Consider the following 27,745-nt stretch of genomic DNA (forward strand, 5'->3'; position numbering starts at 1 on the left):
CACTTTTATTGATCTTATGTAGATAATTCATTAATACCACCCCCTCCACACACACACACACACACACACACGCACACACACTCTCTCTCAACAGTATAACACAATCTATGATCTCACCATTTCTAATTTCGCAACCAGGGGAGGATATATTCTATTAATAAAAGACCATGTCATGACAGTTTATTTATTGTGTTAACAAATATCTATAGACAACAGCATGCATAGATGGATAACGGATATGTTGATTGGTTCCACTGCCATGCTGTCATTTGTATCGTTTCATAGGCCAATTGTTAACGGCGCGCAGGCCCCGGTTACCGTTCACTTAACCAACAGTCGATAGCTCCATCCCCCCTCGCCCAATTTGGAGTGTCTAAAAATAAAGACAAGTATCACAACTGTTACGGCGCCCCAGGGCCAGGCCAATCGCCGGCCCCCTTCTCTTGTGTTACCCAATAGTGTCCCGTCTCGCTATCTCCGTCGGATTAGAGAATACCCATCCCGCAGTTGGATATGGTCATGACAGGGGCATTCCTGAGAATCCAGGGGACTGACGCGAGCGCGAGGGGCGCCGATCTTTTTAAACCCTTCTCTTGCCGAGTGCTTCATTTAGCCACTCAAGTCTAACAGCCCCGCACCAAGCTGCGCGCCCACCGATCGCGTAGGCGCAATTTACCGTCCCCGTCCTACTAAGGACAAATTGAACTCTTCTGAAGAATTGTGTCTTCGTCATTACTCTTGCCAAACTGTCTGTGGCGAGGCACATACCAAGGCCATACTATAGTGTCAATTATAAAGACGAGGACTTTCCGCTTTGGAGCAGACAAACGGATTCTTTCATTCATCGGCCTATTGACAGGAGAGCCTGATTACTTCACCCCCATCGCAAGTATAACGGCTCGCCCACTCTTTTTTTTCCAACTTTCTTTCAACGATTAACTTTTTTTCACGCTCTACGCACGCTTGGCACTGCCCGCGAGATTTTTTTTTTCATTCTTTCCGCGCTCCCCTGCGTGCCGTAACTTTCACACACTGGCCCCACTGATTGCGGTATAAAAAAAGGGGCACGGGAAACCGACAACATGATGAGCAATCATACGTACTACGAGCAGCAGCTGCCGCCGCAGTACTACCAGGGCACCGACAACGGTGAAGAGGAAGAGGAGATGCCGGCCACGGAGAAGGACCTCGCCGAGGACGCACCATGGAAGAAGATCCAACAGAACACCTTTACCAGGTGGTGCAACGAGCACCTCAAGTGCATCAACAAGAGAATCAATGATCTGCAGAAAGACCTGAGCGACGGGCTGAAACTTATCGGTCTGCTGGAAGTTTTTGAGCCAGAAGAAAATGTACAGAAAGTACCACGCCAGACCCAACTTCAGGCAGATGAAACTGGAAAACGTGTCCGTTGCGCTGGAATTCTGGAGAGAGAACACATAAAACTGTGTCGATAGGTAAGTTGCGAGATGGGATTTGGGCAGACACGCAATAATTACGCGGTGGGTTTCTCTTAACATGTAAGCGAGAGAAAGTTAGTATTTGTCTGGAGTTACCGCTATGGACTCAACTAGTGGTTAGGGGGCGTTTGTGAGTCAAGTGCGAGACTGAGATTAATTTCTTTCTGAAATGAATGAAACATAACTTTCCTGTAGATCCGTGCTGTGATATTGAGGAAAATTATTAAACGGACTTTGAATATATTATGACATGACTGCAATTCAAAAGTGAATGGATAAAGTTAGTACTGTTCAGATTGTTTGCCATTTCTGTAATGTTTACTATAATGCGTACCATTATCGAGACCGATACGCACGTAGCTATCTTTCAGGTGACTCCTGGAAAGCTGTAGATGATGATGACATGGGTGCTGCAGGAAGCATGTCTTGTTATTACTGCGGGGCTCATAGAATCGATCCTGCCAATAAGGACTCATTAGAATATCAGGTTTAACCAACTTGGCTTCGATCCGCTACTAATGTATTCGAATACAAGCACGAGTACTTTGGAGACGTTTCAAGGAATGCAAGCGTCGAGTTTGTTCTCGTCGTGCACATTTGCCTTTGCAGTTCAATGACACACCGTGTTGTCTAATTTTGTGAGGAACAGTGAATGCTTGTCGAGAATGTTTAACTAGGTTTCTGGCTGACGTCCAGTCTTAAGTCTCCCAAACACAGTTTAGCCTTTGGCCCATGTGATTTTGAAGATGCCTGAATCAATTGATAGCCAGATTGTACCCTCGGATTGATAAGAAACGAGCTGACTATCTCTGCATAGGGTCTCAGTCCAGTGTCCCATACATGGATTAAGCCTAGTCCTAGACTTAACACGTTTTCAATGGAGATCTTCATGTAATTCTTACATTTACATTTAGCAGACAGCGAGTAAGTAAATACAGGGACATTCTCCCGAGGCAAGTAGGGTGAAGTGCCTTGCCCAAGGACACAATGTCATTTTGGCACGGCCGGGAATCGACCCAACAACCTTCTGATTAATAGCCCCGACTCCCTAACCGCTCAGCCATCTGACCCCCCGCAGGGTAATTCTTCCCTTACTTTAGGACTAGGCATAATCCCTGTCTGGAAACTGGGCCATAGTGTTTGAAAAGCTTTAGATAACCTGTCCAGCATCCTGTTTTCATTGGGTCGGATGATGATGATGCAGGTAGACAGACACTAGTTCTGCGAAGACAGAAAAGACGAATATCTACAGTGAAGAGGCTGCTGTGTCTGGACACCTATTCTGTTGCTGTGCCTTTTCATGAAGAAATCCTATCTTTTCATGTGATATCAATATAAACTGTCAGAATATTGAAACTCCTTAGTACTGGATGATAAATAACATGGCACAGCATTTCGGGGCACCTGTTTACCCTTGGGCAATGTTGTTGTTGGGCAAGCCGTTGTCAGATCATGTCAACCCATGCACGGGGGGTGGGGGTCTGTGTGGGGGGGGGAGGTTGCAAAGGTGGCACGAGGTGGTTCACACTGCAGTTGTTGAACCTGAAGATGGATGCACATGAAGACCGACGGCCTGAGGCAATGGTGTGGGTGTGCTAATGAGAGACTCAATCACATGCTCTCTTAAAGTTTCTCTGTGCAGAGGGAAGTCTTGGCTCAGAACGGCCTGCTCACACACACGCAAACACACGCACACACTCGCACACACACACACACACACACACACACAGTCCCACTGTCACATGCTGTCTCATCTGGCATAGCGACAGGTATGACATGTAATGGTTGACACTTCCCACCCATGACACACACACACAGTCACACAAATACACACTTCAGTCTAAGCACTGACCTCAGATCAGATTGAACTACTTCTAGTCCAACAGCAGGGATCACAGACTAAGTATCAGTACTGACTTTGGTCTTCTGGCGTCAGTCAGTGGGGAGGGTGGGGGTCCTACCCAGGATGCATTGTGCGGGGAAAGTGGGTCAGCCGACACGCTGGTGGGAGGCGGAGCCAGTCTCTATGATTGACAGGGGAGGATACGACAGATTCTTCTAGAAGGGCACCTGCCAACCATTGCTCTTCCCTGACGAGGGGAGAGGTGTGTTGGGTAACACACACACACACACACACACACACACATACACGCGGAGAGACACTAACAAGCGGGGTGACACTCGTCAGCGGACAGGAAAGGAAGATTCCAGAGAGCATGAGTGAGTGAGCGGGGGAGTTGGAAGTGGGTGTCACATGGGCACTTCCTTCAACACAGGAACGTTTCTGCAAGCTCCTCATGTTACGTCCCAATGTATCCTTTGACCCCCCCCCCCCCCCCTCCCACACACACACCAACTCACACACTTTTCTTTTTAGGTATCTGGCAGTGTAGCTCTGTGTTTTGGTGTTGTGGCTACAGACAGACCTGGAGGTCCTGGGGGTGTGGGGGGGGGGCAGTGAGGGGGCAGTGAGGGGCCAGCCTAGCCCAGGCACAGTGAGGGGGTCTGGGGTACGAGGAGGCCTGATTGATGGCAGACAGCTGGGCTCTGGGCTCCCTCCACAAACAGGTGCCCAAAATAGCCGCAGTGGAAGAGAGAGAGAGAGAAAGGGAGTGTGTGTGGTGGGTGGCTGGGGGGGGGGGCAAGGAGAGAGGGGAACGAAAGACTGGGCAGAGAGAAGAGACATGAGAGAATAAGTTGTGAAGAGAGAGAGAGAGAAAGAGAGAGAGGGAAAGAGAGCGAGATATACGGCCAGGGGAGAACAGAGAGCCAGGAGAGAGGGAGGCATGGTAACGGGCCGGGGGGATGGCGAGGATATGACACGGCAAGAACGACACAAGAAAACTCGTAGGTCTCAGACACGTGGGTGTGTGTATATGTGTGTGTCCTTACCGTAAGTATCACGCGATACACAGCTCCCCACTAGCAGGTACAGGTGGACTCAGTCCCAGAATCACTGCCACTTACTCTCTAAAATGAGTTTCTCTCTCCCCATTTGCCCCTCCCTTGAGGTATAGGCCCGTCACTGTGTTTACACTGGTGGAATAATATGGTTCTTGGCCCGCGTGGAAAACTAACCTGAAGGAGAGGCGTGTCAGGAGTATGACAGACATTATGATGACGTATAATAATAATAATAATAACAGTAATAGATTTGATTTTGAGGACATCTTTCAAAACACTCAAGGACGTCTTTCAGAAAATGTGCCGATATGGGTATGTCTAGCTTTCTCCCTCCTTCTCTCCTTCCTCACTCATTCATCTCCCTCTCTCTGTCTGTGTCTCTCTCTCTTTCTCTCCCTCCCTCCCTCTCCATCCCCTCCCTCTCCCTCCCCTCCCTCCCTCCCCCCCCCCCCCCCCCTCTCTCTCTCTCTCTTCTCTCTCTCTCTCTCTCTCTCTCTCTCTCTCTCTCTTTCTCTCTCTCTCTCTCTCTCTCTCTCTCTCTCTCTCTCTCTCTCTTGCCCGGTGATGATGAGGGAAACAGTGCAGCGCAGTGCGGGACGTTTGATTGGCTGGGCTGGAATTTCTTTTACGGCGGGACGTTTGGCCACATTGTGGGTTCATGTCGTTGTTGCGAATTTAACAGGGGAAAGTTGAGGTATCTCCGACAAGTCACGCTCTAGCGGTCATGTGTGTGTCTGTTGTGTGCATATATTTTCCTGGATCACCACCTGAGGCTAAATGTTGTGGTCCTGTAATGGATCCCTGGGATGACTCTGCAATGGGGACAGAGAAAGAGAGAGACAGAAAGAGTGACTCAGGGAGAGAGAGAAAGAGAGAGACAGAAAGAGTGACACAGGGAGAGAGAGAAAGAGAGAGACAGAAAGAGTGACACAGGGAGAGAGAGAAAGAGAGAGACAGAAAGAGTGACACAGGGAGAGAGAGAAAGAGAGAGACAGAAAGAGTGACACAGGAAAGACAGAAAGAGTGACACAGGGAGAGAGAGAAAGAGAGAGACAGAAAGAGTGACACAGGGAGAGAGAGAAAGAGAGAGACAGAAAGAGTGACACAGGAAAGACAGAAAGAGTGACACAGGGAGAGAGAGAAGAGAGAGACAGAAAGAGTGACACAGGAGAGACAGAAAGAGTGACACAGGGAGAGAGAGAAAGAGAGAGACAGAAAGAGAGAGACAGAAAGAGTGACACAGGGAGAGAGGGAGCAAAGTAGAGGGAGAGATGTGGCACAGATTGAGGGGGAAACTAGACAGAACCAATTTGCTAAAACTAGCGTTTATTATTATGCTTGCGATAGCTATTACTGTTACTGTAATATACCGAGTTCAGCCACCCTGGTCAGACACTGTGGGCCCGTGTTCAGCCACCCTGGTCAGAGACTGTGGGGTCAGTGTTCAGGAGCGTTCATCTGCTTCTCTCCTCTCAGGAATAACAAGCAACAGCTCCCTGGATCGCAGTCACACTGCTGGAGCACACTTTACTAGAGGTCTCCCTCCCTCCCTCCCTCCCCTCCCTCCCTCCCTCCCCTCCCTCCCTCCCTCCCTCCCTCCCTCCCTCCCTCCCTCCCTCCCTCCCTCCCTCCCTCCCTCCCTCCTCCCTCCTCCCCTCCCTCCCTCCCCTCCCTCCCTCCCTCCCTCCCTCCCTCCCTCCCTCCCTCCTCCCTCCCTCCCTCCCTCCCTCCCTCTCTCCCCCCCCCCCTCTCTCTACAACAGTGTCTCTAATTGTTACCATGTGTCAGAGGCAGTCAGCTCAGAAGAATGTTCGAGCAACGCCAGGACCCCCACTCCACACACACACACATGCACACACACACGCAAAGTCACACACACACACAAATGGACATGCATGCTCACACATATACACAATACACACACCTCAGACCCACACAAACTCTACAGCCATCATGGATTACAATTTATGCCTTGCTAGCCAAGAGGGAGAATAGGAATTACTGCAACTCCTTCCTCCCACACACACACACTGCCCTCACAACACCTCTCCCCCTTTGATATCCTCCTTCATGATATCATCCCATGATTAGATATCCTTCAATTCTAGCTGTCTCCTCACTCCTTCTCATTTGAGATTCCGGTAAACCAAAGCTTCCAACAGCCAGTTGTGGTGTATAGAAATGTCACATTACCGTTGGATGAAAACCACATTAAAGTCACATTAAAGTGGACATGTTCTAGCTCCTGTTTACACAAATTTATGGAGTTTATGATTCATAAATGGGAGAAAACGGGGTAGGAAAACCTGTCTATTCGTCAATAAGTAGTTCAAATGAAATAATTTACGATTGTGTGTGAGTTGTCAGCCACTTCATCCAGAGTGGATGAGGTGTTGAGGGTACACCGCTCGAACCCAGCCAGTTTGAGACTGGCTGGGTTCCAGCCAGTCTCAAACTTTGTTCCATGTAAGTGGCTTTCATTCCTTATGATGGCTATGGTCTGTAATGAACTCAGCCCCCAAATAACCAGATCCATGGGCCTTTCTGGTGTGGTGGAGCCAGGAGTTAGCTACAGCAGCTATTGGAAGAGGAAAGTCATTCTAAACAATCAGGTGGGCTGGTATCGTTCCCGTCGGACTTGAGAAGCATGCAGGTGTGTTGTCTCGTGGGGTCATTATCAGGGAGGTCAGGGAGACCTCCTTCCTCTGTCTCCTACTCCCTTTGGGGGGCTCTGACTCACCACATCCCCCATTGTTCTCTTTCTCACAATCTTTGTTTCCCCTCTCGCCGCCTCTCCTTGTCTCTCTTTCTCTCTCAATTTCTCCAAGCCTCCTCTGTTTTTATCTTCAGCTCTCTCTCTCTCTCTCTCTCTCTCTCTCTCTCTCTCTCTCTCTCTCTCTCTCTCTCATCTCCCTCTCTTCGTCTGTCTCGTAAAGGGTAAGGGACTGTAGAGAGCAGAGAGAACCGGCCTGTCTGCATGTTAAATGTTCCAGAAGGCTCTCCTCGTAAAAACTTTATCACCACCACCACAGCAGGGTCAGCAAGGACCTGGACCCACATTTCCACCGGGGCGAAAGGGAGCGAGAAAGAGAGAGAGAGAGATAGAGCGAGATGAAGATAAAAAATCGAGGAGGCACGGCGAGATTGAGAGAGGGACGGAGAAGGAAGGGAAATAACGCGGACCGACAGGAAGAGTGGAAAGAAAGGGAGAGGGAGGAGTGGATAGGAGAGGAGGACAGAGAGCGGTGGTTTGACCTCAATGTGTCTCATTTGGAGAACGAGCGTTTCAAACAAACAGAAATGTTGTTCAGTACATCTGGTTTGGGACGTTCGTCCTAACATGTTCTTGTTTTGGTTATGCAGGAGTTGACTCTGGAGCACGTTTGTCACTCTCTCCTGGATCCTTATTGTTATTAGTGTCGGGCATCTCCCAGGCAACAGAAAGGTTGCCAGGTTCAATTCACCCTCCCCCTGAGTACTTCATCTTGTGACAGGATGACATCACATCAGAGGAAGCCCATCTGGAAAGCACAATCGCAGACTGCTTATTAACTTCAAGGGGGGGCGACGTCCGTGTGTATGCGCGCGTGTGTGTGCGTAGCGCATGTATGTGCTTGTGTGTCTGTCTTTGTGTGGGTGTATGGAATGCATCCAGCGAGTGTACATCTGTGTGTTTTCCGGTGTGTGTAAATGAATGCCAGGTGACTAGATCTGTCCGGCCCTCTCTCCGTCTCCCCTCTCTCGCCTCGCCCCGTCTCCTGAGCTGTGGAGCCCAGTCACAGCTCTTCAAGGTCATCTAAGGTTGTCGCCCATCCCAACAGGAGAGATGGGGGGGCAGACTGTTTCTGATTGTTTAGGAGGGAGCGTGTGGGTGGTGAGTTAAGAGACAGGTGTTTAGGGGGGGGGTCAAGAGGGGTGAGACAGGTGAGGGTTGAGAGTACCGGGGGGGAGGGGGAGAGAGATGAAGGGGGGAGACAGGTGGGTTGTCACCGTGGCGGGGTCTGGTGGAGAGTGTGTCGGGGGGTTAGGGGCGTGGGGGGTTAGTGGGTGAGAGGTCAACTGGGGTCATGTTCACGGCGGCTCCTTGGCGAGGCGGAAAATGGAGACAGGATTGGGTCCAAATTGAAGACGGATGTCTGGCTGTGTGTGTGTGTGCTTGTGTGTGTCTCTGCGTAACTGTGTGTGTGTGTGTGTGTATCTGAGTCAACACACATCTGGACCGTCTGAAAGTGAATCTGGGTGTCACTCATCTCGCATCACCGACACAGGACAACCATGTGAACCAAGTCATCTTTCTCCATTACTCCTTCATCCACTCTCCTTTCTGAATCATCCAGCTAATCCAGTGAAGCTATAGGGTTACTCTTTATCTCTGCTCTGCATCTGGCTCCAATGTGTGTCAAACAAACCATGGTCAGTTCAGCATCACCCCATGGTCCACTGGAAGCGTTTCCTCCATTCATTGTTTCCTCCAAACATTGTGTTTGTTGGGGATGTCTACATGGCTAATAGCCATTCTGGAAACGGTTGGTATCAGGAACAGCTGTTGTCAGCGGTCATACAATAGCCTGAACCTTGTTGCCTGATTCAATCTTCATGCTAAGATGGTGCTTTTCCACTGCATGACACCGACTTGACTCAACTCGCCTTTGTTGGTTTTCCATTATGCAATATGGTACCTAATAACCTTCTTGGTACTTTTCATGGAACCTTTACCATGCAGTGGAAAAGCTTAGGGTGAATATTCCACACAGAGTTGCCAAAGAGAGAGCAGGTTGCTACTGTGTCCTTACATGTTCGGTATGTTTCATAAACTTGTCACAACATTGTTTTTATAGGATGTTTTCTGGCACCTTGGGGTAAGATCAAATCAAATGTAGAACCCCAAAACACTACTCCACTTTCTTCCAAGTCCTGACACTGATCACAACGTACCACCCGTGCTACCCCCCATCCCCCCACCTGGCCGCCCTGCCAGGTTCTTGTCTCCTTGTTACACACACACACACACACACACACACACACACACTGATCAGATAGTAGCCGGCTAGTTATTACACCCTTCCTGGATCCACTCGGTCGATGAAGAAACCCTTTGAAGTGACTGAACAACAGCTGTTTGTATTTTCTTTCGTCGTCTCTGAAATGGTAGATGCAGTCGGTGTCAGCCGGCCGTCTCTCCCTCCGTCGGTCTCCCGTGTCAGAGGCGCCACGCTGTGTGTGTGTGTAGGCACGGCCCACAGCTTCCCTTTGATCTTCCAATCAATGTTTTTCTTTTTTCTTCTCTGTGAATGACTTTGTGCGCCCCACCAGGGTCGTGAAGGAGAGCCCGAGAGCTCTGTCGTTCATCGCTCGTTTCCTTTGGAGGGTTTTTAAAAGAACCCCGTAAAAAGCCTCGCACGTGCACATTCGGAGGCGCCACGGACGTGCACGTGCGCTCACGTGTGCGATAACAAGCACACGCACCCACCCACACACACACACACACGCACCACCCACCCACACACACACACACACCCACACACACGCACCCAACACAACACACACACACACACACGCACCCACCCACACCACACACGCACGCACGCACCCACACGCACCCACCCACACACACACACACGCACCCACCCACCCACACACACACACACACACACACACACACACACACACACACACACACACACACACACACACACACACACACACACACACACACACACACACACACACACACACACACCCAGCGATCAGGGCTGAGGCCATGTGTTTCCAGCTCTCTCTAGTGTTTAATGATCCCTTCTCTCCACTTTGATGAGCAACTCACACACACACAGACACGCACACACACACACACACACACACACACACACACACACACACACACACACACACACACACACACACACACACACACACACACACACACATGCAGAGAGCACACACATGGAGCCTATCTGGCTGATAGACACCTCATCCATCCACACACAAAGCGAAGAACAGATGGTTTGGTGTTCGTAAAACCTCTTTGTCCCTCTTTGTTTCTGTGTACGATACCAACTAGGTTCACTGTTATGTTGTTGTTGTGTTTGTAAATGTGCATACAGTCTGTTTTGGTCTCTGGGTGTGTGTGGTGTGTGCGTGCAGTATTTTTGTTTCTCTCTCTCTCTCCTCAGTCTCCTGACTGTCACATTGCTGACCCTCCCTCCCTCACCAAGACATATCTCCGCCATCAGTACCGTGTGTGTGTGCCTGTGAGAGAGACGGTGTAAAACTGTCAAAACTGAGTACAACATGTGTGTTCAGTGTGTGTGTGAGACTGTGTTGGTGAGAGTGAATGTGTGAGTACAAAACCTGTTTATGTGTGTGTGCATGACTGAGTTTCAGATTTGTGGAAAGCATATACTGTTGATGGTTTGTTGATGTTAGTTGTTGTCCCCACCAGAAGTACTTGGTACAGATCTCTCAGGCCTGCTGTGTGTGTGTGTGTCGGGGGGGGTGTGGCGGACAATGCCGCCTGTGTGTGTATGTGTGTGCGTGTAGAAGTCACGGGTGGGGGGGAGGGGAAACGATGCAAGTGGAGAGGGTGTGCTGCGTTGCGTGTGTGTGTGTGTGTGTGCGAGCGAGGCCGTCGGCCCCTCCAGCTGTTGGCTGGGGGACGTCTGGGAGCAACTGGGACAGCAGCTGACACTGCAAGGAGAGTCTTAGCACAGAGACCGAAAAACTGCCTCGTCATCTCTCCGCACACTCTCCGCCGCACAGGGTTCAACCCCCCACACCCCCCCTCCCCCCCACCATAGCCCAGAAACATCCTACCGGGGGGGATATCGGAAAGCTGCGCCCACCGTCAACCGCCTGACTTTCCGGTAAATGTTTGCTAAACAAAGGCCTTTTGAGTCTGCTGTGTTTCAGCGCTTGATTCACTCCAGAACGTTCTTGGCTGAAACCTGCCAGTAACTGAAAAGAGAGAGAGGGAGAGAAAGAGAAATAAGTCTCTTTTTCCTTTCTCTCCTGTTTTATGTGAGTAACCAAGGTACTTGGAGACGTAGCTCTGTTTTTTCTCCAAGGCCTTGATGTTTGGGGAGACAGAGAGAGAGAGAGAGAGAGAGAGAGAGAGAGAGAGAGAGAGAGAGAGAGAGAGAGAGAGAGAGAGAGAGAGAGAGAGAGAGAGAGAGAGAGAGAGAGAGAGAGAGAGAGAGAGAGAGAGAGAGAGAGAGAGAGAGAGAGAGAGAGAGAGAGAGAGAGAGAGAGAGAGAGAAAGAGAGATAAACGAGCATGTTCCTGTAACCTAATGAGTGTAAAAGAATAACTGGCAGGCGTTATATTGGGTTTACTTTAGACTTCCAACACAAAACTCTCTGTAGTGCCGACAATGAAGCAGAGCATTCCTCAAAACTCCTTCTGGAGTCTATTCAGTCCGCAGCCCCACTCCAAACGTTAAGTGTGTAGAAGCAAGGTTGTCTGATAGCATCCTTGTCTGTGTGTGTGTTGTCGTACAGCATTGAGCAGTGTGCTCTTATAGAGAGGCATTGAACAATTTGACCATTTTGTGTGTGTGTGTGTGAAAGACAGAAAGTGTGTGTGGCGAGGTGTGTGATAAATGCCATGTGCACGTTACATGCTCTCTCAAACTGCATTGGTCACGTCTCGTGAACGGAGTCTCTCGGCAGTCTTTATAAGCCACAGATGATGTGTGTGTGTGTGTGTGTTATCCCTGGGTCTTTAAATAGATGTAGATCTTTGTAAACCTCTCCTGTTGGGGCTGTCAAAGATATATTACACTCAGCATTTATTCAGCTGCTGCATTTGCCTCTATTGTGTTTGCCTAAGGAATGCTGCAGGTCGTCAGCTGTGTGTGTGTGTGTGTGTACTGAATATCTATCCGCGTTTCGTGTACATGGAGACAAGGGAAATTTCGATTTGACTCTTCATTGTGTGATTGTAAAACTCTACGATGTGTTTGGGTGTCCAGTTGTGTGTGTGTGTGTGTGTCACACACGGGCCAGGCGTGTTGTTTACTTTGTTGGGGCTCATAGGAAGAAGCAGGACTCTTGCCCTTCTTTGGACGTTGCAGCACATACCACCTGTTTATTTACACCAGCATCTGTTCCGTGTGTGTGTGGGTGTATGCATGGGTGTGCTCGTAATGTGTGTGTCCATCGTGGAACAAGTATTTCTGCACATGGATCTTCCTCCAGAGCCTTCCAAAAGCACCGCTCTACAAGTCGGCCACAGTATTTGTAGACGTATGTTACACTGTATCAACCCTCACACATTGTAGTCTGTTCACACGTTCGCAACCATGAATTCAGGTGTTGACATTCACTTAGGGTTCACCGAGTTGTTTTATGACATGTTTGCATTCCTTTAATTTACCATCCCGAACGGGACCGGTTGCATCACTGTTCGCAGCAGATTCACATATCAAACAATGAAAGAGTGTGTCAGTGCGCGTGTGTGTGTGTGTGCGTGTGTACATGGGTGCCTCGGGGGGACCTCCTTGGACGTGTTTTCGTTGTCTTTGGGAAATCCTGTGGAAAATGTGAGTGTGGGCGGAACTCTTCCACGACTGTCGGTTTTCTTTCTCTCCGTCTTTCCCATTGGATAGATAAGATCATGGAATCACAGTTTCCCTCCCGGCTCTCGCTTACTTCAGCGTTTGCACGCACGCACACACACACGGGAACGCACACACGTGGACGTTATCTGCGCTGCAAGGACGCCTTCAGCGGAAGCAGCAGCGTGGAGACAGGAAGTGGCAGGCGAGCGGAGAGGGGGAGCGGTGCGTCAGTCTAACCCTTCCCCAGGAGAAAGTGAACTCGGTCAACAGGAAACAGGAGCTGTTCTGTGGGCTGTCCTCGTGGAAGGATTTTCCACACACACATGCACGCACACACACACACATCTGTTCCATGTGTGTAGGTGTGTGGGTGTGTAGGGTTGTGTTTGCAATAAGTGTGTCCATTTTGAATCCAGCATTTCCGTACATGGATTCTTCCAGTCTTCCAAACATTAAGCACTGCTATAAAAGACTACGTGCTTCAGCTGGTTGAACCCGAGTCCTGCTCTCTAACACGTCTTCCTCCCAAATGATCGGAGATCTGCCGTGGGCCGTGAGAGCGATAGAGAGAAAGAGACAGACACATGGACACCTTGAACATAATTAGCGCCAAGCCAACACTATGTGAAATCCCATCTCCTAGCACGGGGACTTCCCAGGCTCTGAGGCCGGCCCTGTCTCTCTGCTAGCCCCAGGAGAGGAACGTTCTGCTGTTGCTGTTTGTTCTGGCTCACACAGACGGCACCAAACACGCTGCCAGGCTCATGTTTGCCATGACCTCTGAGGTTTGATGTGTGTGCGCGTGGGTTTGTGCGTGCGTGTGTGTGTGTCGGTGTCGTAGGGGTCCGCTGTTTTTATCGCTGTGAAGGCTACAGAGACCGGAGAGAGCTTTTAAAGCGCTAGGGTTCAGAGGTCGTGTGCTCGGACCGTTTACTGGATCGGCGCGCGCTATACATCTCAGAAACAGAGAGGGGGGAGAGAGAGGGGACGGCGAGAGAGATTGGCGGGGAAGAGTGAATGGGAACTTGTCTTGTACCCAACACCTTTCCTATAGCAACGGCGGTGGGCTTGTTGGAACACAGCAATGTGAGCAGACTGCGTTTGACCACTTTCGCACCGTCCCCGACGGCTGCTGTACAGTGAGCGACAGCCGATGTCGGGGGTTGCCCGGGGTTACCAAACAAACAAGGAGAGGCTCGGTCGAAAACAATGGCTTCTGGGTAGAAAGGGCACACTGTCTCTTGAAGCACGGTCCCCCCCCCCCCCCCCCCCCCCCCCCCCCCGGTCCACCCCTCCCTCTAACCTTCTTCCCCTCTCCACAGTCCGACTGGGGAGAATGTGTAACGCGACGAGGTTTAACATCAGGAGCTTTGTGTGACTGAATGTTGACAAAAAGAGAGAGAGAGCGAGAGACAGAGAGAAAAAGAGAGAGAAGGAGAGCGAGAGACAGAGAAAAAAGAGCGAGAAGGAGAGCGAGAGACAGAGAAAAAGAGCGAGAGAGGGATGACGAGGGTGTGATCAAGGGGCATGAGGATGTCAGGCTGAAAGAGGGATTGAAAATGCTGAAATAAAATGGATTCCAAAGGTATTGATTCCAGATTGGAGCCAGTGAAATGTTCCTTGCTGTGTGTCTGTCTTGGCTGGGGAGAGTGACGGGCAGTACAGAATGGTGCATGGTGCAGGATGGTTGAGGTCATTGTTGGGAGTTGTAGTTCACTGGTCCTTATCTCCTGAACAATAAGGGGAGAGGTCTTTTTAAGCTTGGACAAGAGCCACAGGCTTCAAAGAGAGAGAAAGAGGGAGGGATAATGAGAGAGAAAGAGAGAGAAAAATAGAGGTGGAGAAGGGGAGGAGAGAGAGATGTTGGTGCCTTAAGTCTCACTCTGGTAGTCCTGGCTCCAAGGCTCCCAGTTTGCTAGAATTCTCTCATTCATCACCGCTGTCTGTCTGTCAAGCCCCCTCCTCCCTCCCTCCCTCCCTCCCTCCCTCCCTCCCTCCCTCCCTCCCTCCCTCCCTCCCTCCCCTCCTCCCTCCCTCCCTCCCTCCCTCCCTCCCTCCCTCCCTCCCTCTGTCTCTTTCTTCTCTCTCTCTCTCTCTCTCTCTCTCTCTCTCTCTCTCTCTCTCTCTCTCTCTCTCTCTCTCTCTCTCTCTCTCTCTCTCTCTCTCTCTCTCTCTCTCTTTCTCTCTCTCTCTCTCTCTGAGCTCCATTTTTCTGTCTTCTCAACTCTTTCAGTCAGTGTTTGTTGTATTCTCCCGTGGCGCTCTGTCTTTCGTTTCTGCCAATGCTGTGGTCAACCATGGTCGACCATGGTTGTGCTCTTTAAACTGAGTGGGAAAAGGGTGATTCAGTTCGGCAACTGGGCGGTTCTGAGGAAAACGACACGAGAGTTTGAATCGGTTGTGGAGTGTTGATAGGGTGACAGGCCTGCTGACACAGCGAGCCACTGAACCAGGGAGCCTGGATACTGTTCACCACTACTGAGGTCACCTATACAGCACTTGGACACACACACACACACACACACTCATTCTCTAACAGGGGGACTGCCCCCACAAGCACACACAAGACAGCCAGTGTTGACCCCTACGACCCCCTACGCAGACAGACAGACATGCTCAAACTCACTGCTGTCAGGCGGACACACACACACACACACACACGACTGACCACTACCCTGATGCAACCCTATCGGAATTTGAGTTTCAGCCAGCCAGGCCGCTCTCTGCATAGTCTCCAGGTTGTCTCAGGCCTTTACACCAGGACTGGAATCATACAGCTTTCACACGCTGGACACGGGTCAAAAGTGCTCTCTCTTATCGTGTGTGTGTGTGTGATATACTGTCTGAGGAGTGCCGAAAGAGAAGCGTGAGAGAAGGAAAGTGTGGGTGTGTGAACCGTTTTAGATCAGGCTTATTTTGAACAGGCACAGCAAAAGGGGGTCTGCAGGGGTCCTGGCAGGCTCTGTTCATGCTCGTGTAGGACGCTAGCAGTTGTGGCTATCAGCGGCGCTTGCTAGCTGACACACACTCTAAGCACCCTGCCGTCTGAATGAGGGTCTGAAACATGACTCCCCGCCGCCGCCTCCACACACACACACACACGCACACACACACACACACACACACGCACGTACACCGAGCCAAAATGGAGGAGGTTTGGCAAACATCAATCTGTCTCATCTTCTCCTTCATCCTCCTCTCCTTTCCCAAGAACTCCTTACAAAGACCAACCAGCTAGCAACCTCCCATGACCTGACCCCCCCTCCTCACTTTTTCAGCTTACCCAATAGTTTAGCACACGTAGTCACCGAACATCTCTCTCTCACACACACACACACACACCCACACACACACACACACACACACACACACACACACACACACACACACATACACAGACAGACATATGCTCACAGACAGACACACAGGCACACACACAAATACACATGCACCCACAAATATACTTGCGGACTCACAACAATACACACCCAGAAACACACACACACACGCACGCATACCTATCCTGGCTTGTCTGTGGCCGTTGAGAACGTGCACCTGAACTGAACCGGTCTCCGGGGCCTGCCGTGTTAGAAACAGGATATCCCTTCCACGGCCTTCAGAGAAAACAGGAGGTTTTGTGAGAGAACATATTGTGAGTGTTAACGTCAAGGAGCGTAACCCTTGTCTACATGGTGGAATCATCCAAACCTGGAACCTCAGAGAAGAGAGGGGACGGGGGGGAAGAGAGGAGGAGAGCAAGAGAGGCACAGGGAGGAATAAGGGGAGAGAGGAAGAAAGAGGGAGAGGTAGACATTGGGAGAGGGAGAGGAATATACCGTAGAGGCAGAGGAAGAGAGGGGGGAGGAGAGAGGGGGAGAGGAAGCGAGGGAGGGAGAGGAAGACAAAGGGAGGGTGGGAGGAGAGGGAGAGGTGAAGAGAGAGGGAGATGGAGGGAGAGGAAGAGGGAAGAAAGAGGGGTAGAGGAGGGAGAGATGGATAGAGGAAGAGAGTTCTTGCAGTCTCTCGTGTGGAGTCATGTTGCGCAGTTTGGCTGAAGATTTGAGGGGAAATTTGGTCCTCTCCGTGTGTGTCTGTATGCTTAAAGCAGTAGCAGTCAAGCATAGTTGAGTGTAGTCAGCCATAGTTGGGGTGCTTGTGTATAAATGTAGGGAGGATATCGGTGTCTGTGTTTTAGGTAAACCGCCCTCGTTCTGGAGCTGGGGTTGAAGAACACCATCCAGCGCAAGCAATCCTGCTCAGGTCAGGATGAGTCACTCAAACACACGTCGACACAGTATCCCTGCAAACACACCCAGGACCACCTCGTTGTGTGCTCGCGTACACAAACAGCATGTGTCGCGCGCAGGTGTGCGCGCCTGTGAATGTGTCTCAAATGGAGAGCAACAGGAAGCCAGGAGGTAAACAAACGGTGGCGACGAGACCGACGCGTGTTTAGCGACCTAGCGATAGCCACGGCTAGCGGCGGGGCTGTACCGCTGGTTGCACTTCCCTAATCCTCCCTCCGACGGCGTATCGGTCCCCCTTCTCCATGTGTATGTCCTGGCAAGCGAAGGGATCAGTGTGTGGCCTTGCTGCAGCGAGAGCAGAGTAAACACAGATGCTGTTGTTGATGTTGTTGTTGCGCCAGGAGGGCTGACGGCTAACAGACCCAGTGCTCTGGTACTGTTCTAAATCACCACTCCAGCTCTTACGTTGGACTACTTCAGCGTGTGTGAGTGGGTGTGGGTGGGTGTGTGTGCGCCTGTGGATGTGAGTAAAGAATATGTGTGTACAGTAGCCACAGTATGTTTTGACTGAATGTGTGTGTGTGTGTGTCTGTCTGATCCATGTATGCACTCGAGGTGTGTGAGGTTCGACGAAATGGCTTGACCATGACTTAGTGTACAATGCCTTTGTAAAGAGCCCACCTAATCTAGTCCACAACCCCTCCGGCCTCCAACCCTCAACCCTGTCCAGACCTCCAGCCTCTAACCTCCCCGCCCTCCCTCTCTCCCTCCCCTCTGCCCCAGACAGCAAGGCCATCGTGGACGGGAACCTGAAGCTGATCCTGGGCCTCATCTGGACCCTGATCCTCCACTACTCCATCTCCATGCCCATGTGGGAGGACGAGGACGACGAGGACGCCAAGAAGCTGACCCCCAAGCAGCGTCTGCTGGGCTGGATCCAGAACAAGGTTCCCCAGCTGCCCATCCACAACTTCCACCGCGACTGGAGGGATGGAAAGGCTCTGGGGGCCCTGGTGGATAACTGTGCCCCGGGTAAGGCTTGATCCACAACCGGTGCACTGTCACATGACCTGCGTGGTAGGAGCCTGTATGCCGTTTCAGACGGGAAGACACAATGACGAAGATGAAAATGGTTGTTCTTAGAAAGGTTTTGTGTGCGGAATGGGGATGAAGTTCTGGTCCGTGTTTTGGTCTTTCTCGAGAAGGTTGAGACTTTCGAATGGAAAACCTCGTCCACTGAGTTCTTCCTCTGAGATCTGATCCACAACCTGCTTTTCAGGAACCACGTTAGGGACCGTGTGGTTCATGGTGTGTTCTCTAAATCTGATGGGAGATCTGTGAACCCTGTTCAGCTCCAGAATACAGTAGGAGGCTGTTCAAATCATCACCTCAGTCCAGTCTAGTGCTAGACTCCCTGAAGCAAAACAACACTGCTGGCAGATAACCATCATCTGGGGTCAGGGGTCAGGTGTCAGGGATTAGAAGGGTGAGAATTACCTCACTTCCTTGTTGCCTTGCCTGAGGACAATAGTATAATGTTGTTTTATTTACTGTGCAGGTTGACTGGTTGGTCAGGTTAGGGTGTGGGGTCAAGGTGTAATGTAATGTAAATGTAAGGTGAGAAGTGGTGTGAGAGGTGTGTGTGTGTGTGTATGTAGGTGATATCTACCATAGCAGATTACATCACTCAGGATATCCTACTTAAAATGGTCTATAGGAGAGGGGTGGGTTAAAGGGGGTGGGGTTAGGGTTAGGGAGAGAGTGTGGTGGGGTTAGGGTTAGGGAGAGAGTGTGGTGGGGTTAGGGTTAGGGAGAAAGTGTGGTGGGGTTAGGGTTAGGGTTAGGGAGAGAGTGTGGTGGGGGTGGTGAGAGAGCTTACGAATGTCCGACGTCAAAGATGCGTGGAAACCGTACCTATCCACCAGATCCACCCAATCATTTGAAGGCAGTGACCTGTCCGGAACACACCGGATCAGACCGGATGAAACCGGATCAGACCGGGTCGGGCCACATCAGAGAGACAGGCTGAGGGAGCAGAGAATGTGTCCTCCCTTTGTCTCTCTGACCACAAAACCACAGCTCTTAATCCTTCACATATTATCCTTAATTAAAAAACAAAGAGATGAGGCAGGAACGAGGGGGGAGACAGAGAGAGGAGGAGAGGAGAGGGAGGAGAGGGAGGAGGGGGAGGAGAAGGTTGGTGGGGAGGTGGACGCCAAATGAACACCGGCATACACCAAACCACAAAGAGAAAGTGCTGCCTGTAAGATAGAAGCCTCAGGGTCATCGGGGCCTGGCCCGGGGGAGACTTGTCTGACAGCTGCCCCGGATAGTGTGAACCCCGCTGGGGGAAGTGTCATAACTTTAGCCCCAGGCTTCTCCGGGAAGGCTCTCTTAATTTGAATGGGATGCTTGCAGAGAGTTCAGTAGGGCTCCGAAGTCAAGAGGGAATACAGTGTGACCCTGAGTTAATGGAAACAGGCCTGAATCAACACAACCACACACACACACACAGGATCTGAGGCCTGCTTCATCAACAGCTATGCCTGGCTCGTAACTGGTAGGCCCCAGACTGATTTCCCAATGGAGGAATGAACGAAGGGTCTAAGATGATCTTTGTTTATGGGTGTTTACCAAGTGTGAGAGTTTGTGTGTGGTTGTTAGTCCTGTTAGTGCCTTTTATTTTTTCTGCTCTTAAGGTTTCTAAGTGTGGGGGCGCGTGAGGGTCGATCTGGGAGTGTAGGTGTGGTTTATTTGTGCGCTTTCATCTGTTCGCACGCTTATGAGTGTGTTTACATGTGTGTGTGTGCCAGAGTGTGTTTGCTCTGGGAGGAAGTGCAGAAGTGTGCTGGAGAGAGGCTGAGGTGGCGGAACAAATATACTCACAACGACTCAATTCTCCCCCACTGAGAGACTCAAATTCACTTAGCCAGCCATGCTTAGACCGCAAAGGGGGTGTGAGTGCGTGTTTGTGTATGTGTGTGTGTGCGTGCAACCTGGTATCACGCTTTTCTGTGCCCATAGACACCATGAAAAATGTATACATAATCATATACCCGAGCACAATTGTCAGAACCCGAGCACAATTGTCAGACTTTGTTGTACCACAGATAACTCAATTTTAACTCTGGAATTTCTCTGGCTTCTTGTGCTGGGTTAGGTTAGGATTAAGGTTAGGGTTAACTATTGTATCCCTTACCCTAATCCTAACCCATGGTTCAGTCTATTGTCAGACAGTCGTGTTAAAAAAAATCATGTTTTTTTTAATTATTTCTGTGTTGTACAAAAAGTTGCTCTGGAACACAATTCAATGGATAATTTTTTTTCATGCCAATGAAAAGTGTGATACCAGTGGTGTGTGTGTGTGTGTGTGTTTACCATCTGCATACACTAATGCATGTTCTTGTCCTTATACAGTATGTGTTCACACATAACATATCTGTGTGTTTCACTTGAGGTGACAGTATTTAGAGTGCTAATACACAAGTCTCTAAGATAACACTACCCAGCTCAGTGCTGCTGGGTGCGGACATGGGCTTGACCATACAGGGCTGTACACTGTCCACCCTGTCTCTGTCTGCCCACACACACACACACACACACACTCACTTACACACACACACACACACACACACACACACACACACACACACACACTCACACACACACACACACACACACACACACACACACACACACACACAGCACTGAGGGCTAGTGTCAGTGCACATTCTTTCAGCATTCGTCCCCTAGCAACAACCAAGCTATGCAGCTGTACCATATGCAACCATTAGCTGCTGAACACGGTCACAGTTGAACGCAACACAAACCACCCTCGGACCTGTTTGGCTCTACCTGCTTCTAATTGGTCCCCGACACCCAGAGGCCCCTGGGCAGAGCCAATCGCGGTGCGCCAGGGCGGGGTGTGTGGGGGCATGGTGTAGACTGCCCACATCTCCCGGAGCGCTGGGCTGAGTGTTGGAGGAGAGAACCCAGCGAGGACGGCCTGAGTGAAACACATGGCCTCGCTACGCACTCTGCATTTCCTGCCAAACAAATTTATTGTGTGTGTATGTGTGTGTGCGTGTGTGTGTGTGTGTCTGTACTGTACCAAAGAGCAACAGGCCCCGAAAAGTTCTTGGTTTGTTTTATTCATGAGGTTGCTGTCTGAAGAAGTGAGCGATTCTTGGTTCACTAGTGGCACGTGTCCATTGCTGGACCTCAGTGTGTTTACTCCAGATGAGAACAGCACACACACACACACACATGCCCTGTATGTACCCCTCTAACTCCACTAACGCTCCAAGGAGTACTAAATCCTACCTCAGCCCTACAGAGTCACATTAAAAAGGTATACGTTAGTTTAAAAAGCTGCCATGGGCTCATTAAAGATATCAATCTCTTTGTGAGTGTCCATGTGTGTACTTGGTTGTCCGTGCGTGTGTGTGTCTGTGTGTGTGTGTGTGGGTATGTTTGCTTCAGGGTGAGGGTCAGTAACGACGTTGTTGTGGAAATGATGATTTCTTAAACGGGGTAATGGTACTTCTCCTCCTTTCCCTCTCTTTCCCTCCTCTCCCACCTCCACCCCTCTCCAACCTCCACCTCTCTCCCACCTCCCCCCCTCTCCACCTCCCCCCCTCTCCCACCTCCACCCATCTCCCACCTCCACCCCTCTCCCACCTCCCCCCTTCTCCCACCTCCCCCCCTCTCCCACCTCCACCCCTCTCCCACCTCCACCCCTCTCCCACCTCCACCCCTCTCCCTCCCCCCTCTCCCACCTCCACCCCTCTCCCACCTCCACCCCTCTCCACCTCCCCCCTCTCCCACCTCCACCCTTCTCCCCCGGTCTCCGGTTTGTGTTTTGCTAGTATCCCTTTGCCTTACACCTCTGTTTTTCCCATGGTTCCTGGCACGGGGCACATTTTCTTAGGAAGCCTCCCCGTGCAGGGGGAACATTCTAGAACAGCGCCAGAAACAGCCAACATGGCCCGCCCCGTGCGAGGAATGACGAATGATTTTGGGAATAGAGATTCGAGGAATGTATGAAGAAGGAAACCAGAGTGGAGCCAAGGATCATACTAAAGTAGATTGCATGTACTGTCACACAATGTGGGATTTATTGAAAACTTAGATTTATGCATCATAGTTGAGACAGCATTAGGGGTTGGCCAGGGACTGGAGAGTAATAGAGAAACATAATTTGTCCATATTGTTGACCTCGTTTTCTCCATTTATTTACTGTCAGGGATTCTACTATTCTACCTCTCTCTCCCTCTCTCTCTCTCTCTCTCTCTCTCTCTCTCTCTCTCTCTCTCTCTCTCTCTCTCTCTCTCTCTCTCTCTCTCTCTCTCTATCTGTCTGTATCTGTGTCTGTTTCTTCTGTCTGATAATCTTCCATAGACACAGCTGCTATTTGTTGTCTGTGGTCTTCTTTAGACTGTCATAGCACGTCCCTTCCTCCCACTGCTAATCCTATTATAGGCATTACTACCTGTGTGTGTGTGTGTGTGTGTGTGTCAGTGTGTTGTGAGTATGACCATGTTGTCTGAGACAAGCCACAGAGGAAGTCACAGTAGAAACACCTGAGTCGTCCTCCACCGGTTCACTATCGAATCACAGCTCCTCTGTTTGCGGAGACGCAGCATTCTGGGTTAATGGAGTTCTGATGTCTTCCTTGACACTACAAGTGATGGAGGAGAAGAAACGATAGAGATGCAGTGCAGGGAGCTGCTACCCTAACCCTAAACCTAACCCTGTGTTTACTGATGTTGATCATGTTCCTCCTCTCTTCTCCTCTCCTCTCCTCTCCTCTCCTCTCCCTCCTCCAGGTTTGTGTCCTGACTGGGAGACGTGGGACCCAAGCCAGCCAGTGGAGAATGCCAGAGAAGCCATGCAGCAGGCTGACGATTGGCTTGGCGTGCCCCAGGTACACACACACACACACACATGCATACACACACAACCTCTTTCACACATAAGCACCCACATACACACACACACGTACACACACCTATACGCACAGGTTGACTTAAAGCAGACTCCTAGCCACAAACCAACCACAGACAAACCTGGTGCGCCTGGTTTACATCTAATGGACCGTGGCTTCCAACCGTCTATGGAGTCAGCAGAGTGCGACCGCAAGCACTGATCTGTCACTACCTCGCCGTGGTTACACGAGGGGGCGTGTCCTAGGTGACATTCCAGAGGCCTGCCCCCTCTGGTCCAGGTGTTGTGAGGAGCAGCTAATGACAGGCTGTGACTGGCTGGTGAACCGGATGTGGAGGCGTGTCTTTGGTGGTCTGAACATCATACTTAAGTTTGGGATGCTGTCAGTGTGCTGGAAGGGGCCTGTTGGATGGTCTGTTCTAGAATATTCTTGGTTTATTTCAACATGTCACACGGTGGTTTGGAGGTTACATGTTGTGGTTCCATAGAGATCCTATGGGATTACTATGCTATGCTAAAAGTTAGCATTAACCTGGAGATACTGTAGATCTGGGGTTCTCAAACGTTTTGGGGCCAGTGACCCCTTACAGGGGTGAACATTTTCCAGGGACCCCGCCCATAATCATAACACCCATTCAGCATACCCTTTGTGCTCTTAAATGGACACAATATGCTTGTTTCATTGGTGCAAATGGTCCCCATCTGTAGATTATAATATATCTTTTCACTTTTTAATGATACAGCACAATTGATGGCAAATTATTTCACGGACCCCCTGGCTATGGTTTGCGGACCCCTAGGGGGTAGAGGAACTCTGGCCTGCTTTATTGGGCAGGACCTTGGTGAGGCTCTGCAGTTTGGCCCAGGTTGCCACAGGGGTACGCTTGGTTTAACAAATGGGACGTCCCCAACCGGCGGAACATGTGAAACCCGCAAACAACTCTACTGTCACTCACAACTTAAAATGGAAAACATGAACAGTAGCGTGCGTGTGTTTTGTGTGTGAGTATGTGTCGTACACACGTTCACGCTTTGGGTTCCTCCGTCTCGAATGCTACATTTGTCATTTCATAAAATGGAGTAGATTATTGGCTGAAGTGTTATCCTCCATTAGTGAGAATGTACGTTTTTTTGGTGCCAGCCACGAAAACCCTGCTGGCTGACATGAAGGGAGCCTGCTTCCTATTAGCCGGGAGGAGGAGCCAGAGGGGAAAACTGGGGAGAAAAAGAGTGGAAGAGACAGAGAGGAGGAGAGAGATATATACGGACACATAAAGAAAGGAATAAGAAGGATTGTCAGGCCTGTGACAGGTTCTGCTGTTTTCTCAGGTGCTTTTGATTACGTTTCCCGCATGTGCGTTCGGGAGGAATGGGTGTTGCTGTATTCTCAACAGGCTGTTGCCTATGTGTGTGTGTGTGTGTGTGTGTGTGTGTGTTGGGAGGGGGCGTTCTGAGCTCTGCAGAAGGTTGTTGTGTGCTATACACAGATCATCTTATTCCTATTGCAGGAACGCCACAATCCCAGCATACCGAACCTGCCAGGGTGGCTGTGTTGACAAGAAGGTTGTCCTCTTCCACGTCCAGCCCTCCAAACAACAACAAAACAATGTTCACCTCCCAGCCCTGCGCTATAACTTTCACTGTTATAAGCCCAAAAAGAGAGAGAAGGGGTGTGACAGAGATAGTGAGAACACGATAAAGATATATATATAGAGAGAGAGACAGAAAGACAGCACAGCTTTAGTGGCTAACCTGTGCTAAATACCGGTGGGAGTTATTTCCAGGCTGGCCCCCCTAGTCCTGCAGCCAGATGTAAATATAGCCGACCCGGGATACAGTCTAACAGCCTGGTGGATCAGTAAGCAGGGGTGAAAAGAGAGAGAGAGATTGTGAAAGACAGAGAAAAGACAGCTTTTTCCACGTAGAGTTTCAATCCAATCCAATGTGTACAACAGAGTTTGGTTGCTGGCCAAAGTAGACTCTCCTTTTGGGTTGTTTACAAACTCCTCATGATGACTTCTGGGGATGGATGTTTGTTTATTAGTACCTCTGGAGGTAATTGTTAACAGATCAATAAACCCCTATCATTGGCACACACCTTGGCATTATTTTAGATAGCAAAGCTTGTTCCTCATAAAAAGACACCCCTTTGGCTGTGTAAATCATGTGGGTTTAGTAGTGGCTGTGTGTGTGTGTGTGTGTGTATGTGTGTTTGTGTGTGTGTGTGTGTGAGAGAGAGAGAGACAGATGCAGAAACAAAGAGCAGGTGGCATTACCCTGGCAGTGGATAATGAGGGACAGGGCTCCATTACCTGGAGAGCTCTTTAACAAAAGTCCTTTCAAGTCTTTGCCAGCATGCTCTCTCTCTCTCTCTCTCTCTCTCTCTCTCTCTCTCTCTCTCTCTCTCTCTTTCTCTCTCTCTCTCTCTCTCTCTCTCTCTCTCTCTCTCTCTCTCTCTCTCTCTCTCTCTCTCTCTCTCTCTCTCTCTCGCTCTGTCTCTTTTTCACTCCTATTCTGTAGGTCACTGCGACCTTTTAGCACAGAGAGGAATTGTACTGGACTCGAAAACATTTCTCTTTTGTACTCTCCCCTCTGCCCATTTCCCAGCCATAGACAGAAAACAGACTGTGATTTTGAACACAACACAATTAGGCCCTCATTTCATCCAAGCTGTTTTGGGTTTTCTCCCAGGCTCTCTGGGGTCATTTCCTCAGTCTTTTGGTTGATCAAATTCCTCAAGCATATGTTCGTATTAGTCTCCATGTCTGGTTAATGTCTCTCTTTCATGTAGGTTTTAGCGACTTAGGTGAACAGGGCATCTTTAATCTACTTTAGGAAACAACCATTGATGGACGGTTATTTACGAGAGATGTTTGTACAGGGTCGAAAAATGCTGTTTTTATAATACTGTTTTTCATCTCATTTCCTTATCTTTTGCATCCTCCTCCTCCTCTTCTTCTCCCTCCCAGGTGATCGCTCCAGAGGAGATCGTGGATCCCAACGTGGATGAGCACTCGGTCATGACCTACCTGTCCCAGTTCCCCAAGGCCAAGCTCAAACCTGGCGCCCCGCTGCGCTCCAAGACCCTGCACCCCAAGAAGGCCCGGGCCTACGGACCAGGTGACACCGAGACACAGGGACACGCCCATAGACTAAGCCCTAAGTGCTCTCTCGCTCTCTCTCTCTCTCTCTCTCTCGCGCTCTCTCTCTCTCTCTCTTTCTCTCTCCCTCTCTGTGTTTTACTGTCTTTGAATTGTGTTGTTTTGACGATGATTTGGAGTGTTTTTATGGAGCACGGTGTAATGTCCAGCCCACCCTTACGTGCCCCATAAAGGTGTGTTCACACTCCCTCTTCCCCCCCCCTCCAGGCATCGAGCCCAGGGGTAACATTGTGCTGAAGCCGGCCGAGTTCATCGTGGAGACGGTGGAGGCCGGGCTGGGGGAGGTGCTGGTGTACGTGGAGGACCCTGAGGGACACACTGAGGAGGTGGGCTTATAGAACTCTCCCCGACACCGTAGCAACTGCAGACTATCCTGCTGTCCTTCTGTACTACAGCTAGACCACCTCGAGAAAGGGTTTTTCCGTAACTCACATGACCAGCCTCGACCAATCTCTTTTCTTCTCTGCCTTGTTCCTCTCCACCGACCAGGCCAGAGTCATCCCCAACAACGATAAGAACAGGACCTACTCTGTGCTCTACCTGCCCAAAGTAGAGGGTCTTCACAAGGTAACCCACAAACAGGACACACACTCTGACACACGCAGACACGCACAAACGCACATGCAAATACATGCAAATCGCACACAGCCAGTGGCATTCCCTCTCCAGCAGTGTGTCAGGGCCCGGTGTGGATTGCGCTCCCCAGGTAAAGGTGCTGTTCGCCGGGCAGGACATTGACAGGAGCCCCTTCATCGTGAATGTGTCCAAGGCCATGGGAGACCCCAACAAAGTACAGGCCAGAGGACCAGGCCTGGAGCCTGTGGGGAACGTGGCCAACAAGCCCACCTACTTTGACATCTACACAGCAGGTAGCATACAGACACATACCAAAAATCCCTGTTCATGTATATAGTTAATCCTTTTCTCTATAGGAATTCATTATAGCTTAGGCTAACAGCTTAGGCTAACATGTTTAGCATTGTTCACCGTCTAAACGGTGCTAGCGTACACCTGCTACTGCTGCGTTCTCCTCGCAAAGTCAATTTAGTCGAAAGCACAAGCTGTGTTTTCCCCTCCCCAGGCGCAGGTGCGGGAGATGTGGGGGTGATCATCGTGGACTCCCAGGGCCGCAGGGACACGGTGGAGATCATCCTGGAGAACAAGGGGGACAGTGTTTTCCGCTGCACCTATGGCCCCGTGCTGGAAGGAGCCCACACCATCTACGTGACCTTCGCCGGCCAGCAGATACCCAGAAGCCCTTTCACCGTTCACATCTCAGAGGGTGTGTGTGCTCGGACATCATCGCGCCCCCCCCCCCCCCCACACACACACACAAAAAACCAGACACCAACTGTCAGACATATTTTTCCCTCCCCTTCCTCCTCCTGAGTTCTAATGAAGTTCTAATTCCCAGAACTAAATGTTTCTCATCTCCATAACAGTGTGTACTGTAGGTGTTGAACTGAAGCA

The 27,745-nt window shown here is 50.3% G+C and overlaps 1 protein-coding gene across 1 annotated transcript in view; it reads left to right on the plus strand.

The window, feature by feature from the left end:
* The first annotated feature begins 629 nt into the window (after nucleotides 1–629).
* flncb (filamin C, gamma b (actin binding protein 280)) overlaps nucleotides 630–27,745 on the plus strand; it is a 54,583-nt gene continuing 27,467 nt past the window's right edge. The window contains 10 exon segments of the mRNA XM_067255010.1: nucleotides 630–1,334; nucleotides 1,336–1,440; nucleotides 1,442–1,457; nucleotides 17,952–18,200; nucleotides 22,997–23,094; nucleotides 26,084–26,234; nucleotides 26,483–26,601; nucleotides 26,765–26,842; nucleotides 26,982–27,144; nucleotides 27,357–27,557. Coding sequence (XP_067111111.1) covers nucleotides 1,083–1,334; nucleotides 1,336–1,440; nucleotides 1,442–1,457; nucleotides 17,952–18,200; nucleotides 22,997–23,094; nucleotides 26,084–26,234; nucleotides 26,483–26,601; nucleotides 26,765–26,842; nucleotides 26,982–27,144; nucleotides 27,357–27,557 — 1,432 coding nt within the window. The 5' untranslated portion in view covers nucleotides 630–1,082.

The sequence above is a fragment of the Osmerus mordax genome, chromosome 17 (genome assembly GCF_038355195.1).
Source record: "Osmerus mordax isolate fOsmMor3 chromosome 17, fOsmMor3.pri, whole genome shotgun sequence".
Lineage (NCBI taxonomy): Eukaryota > Metazoa > Chordata > Actinopteri > Osmeriformes > Osmeridae > Osmerus > Osmerus mordax.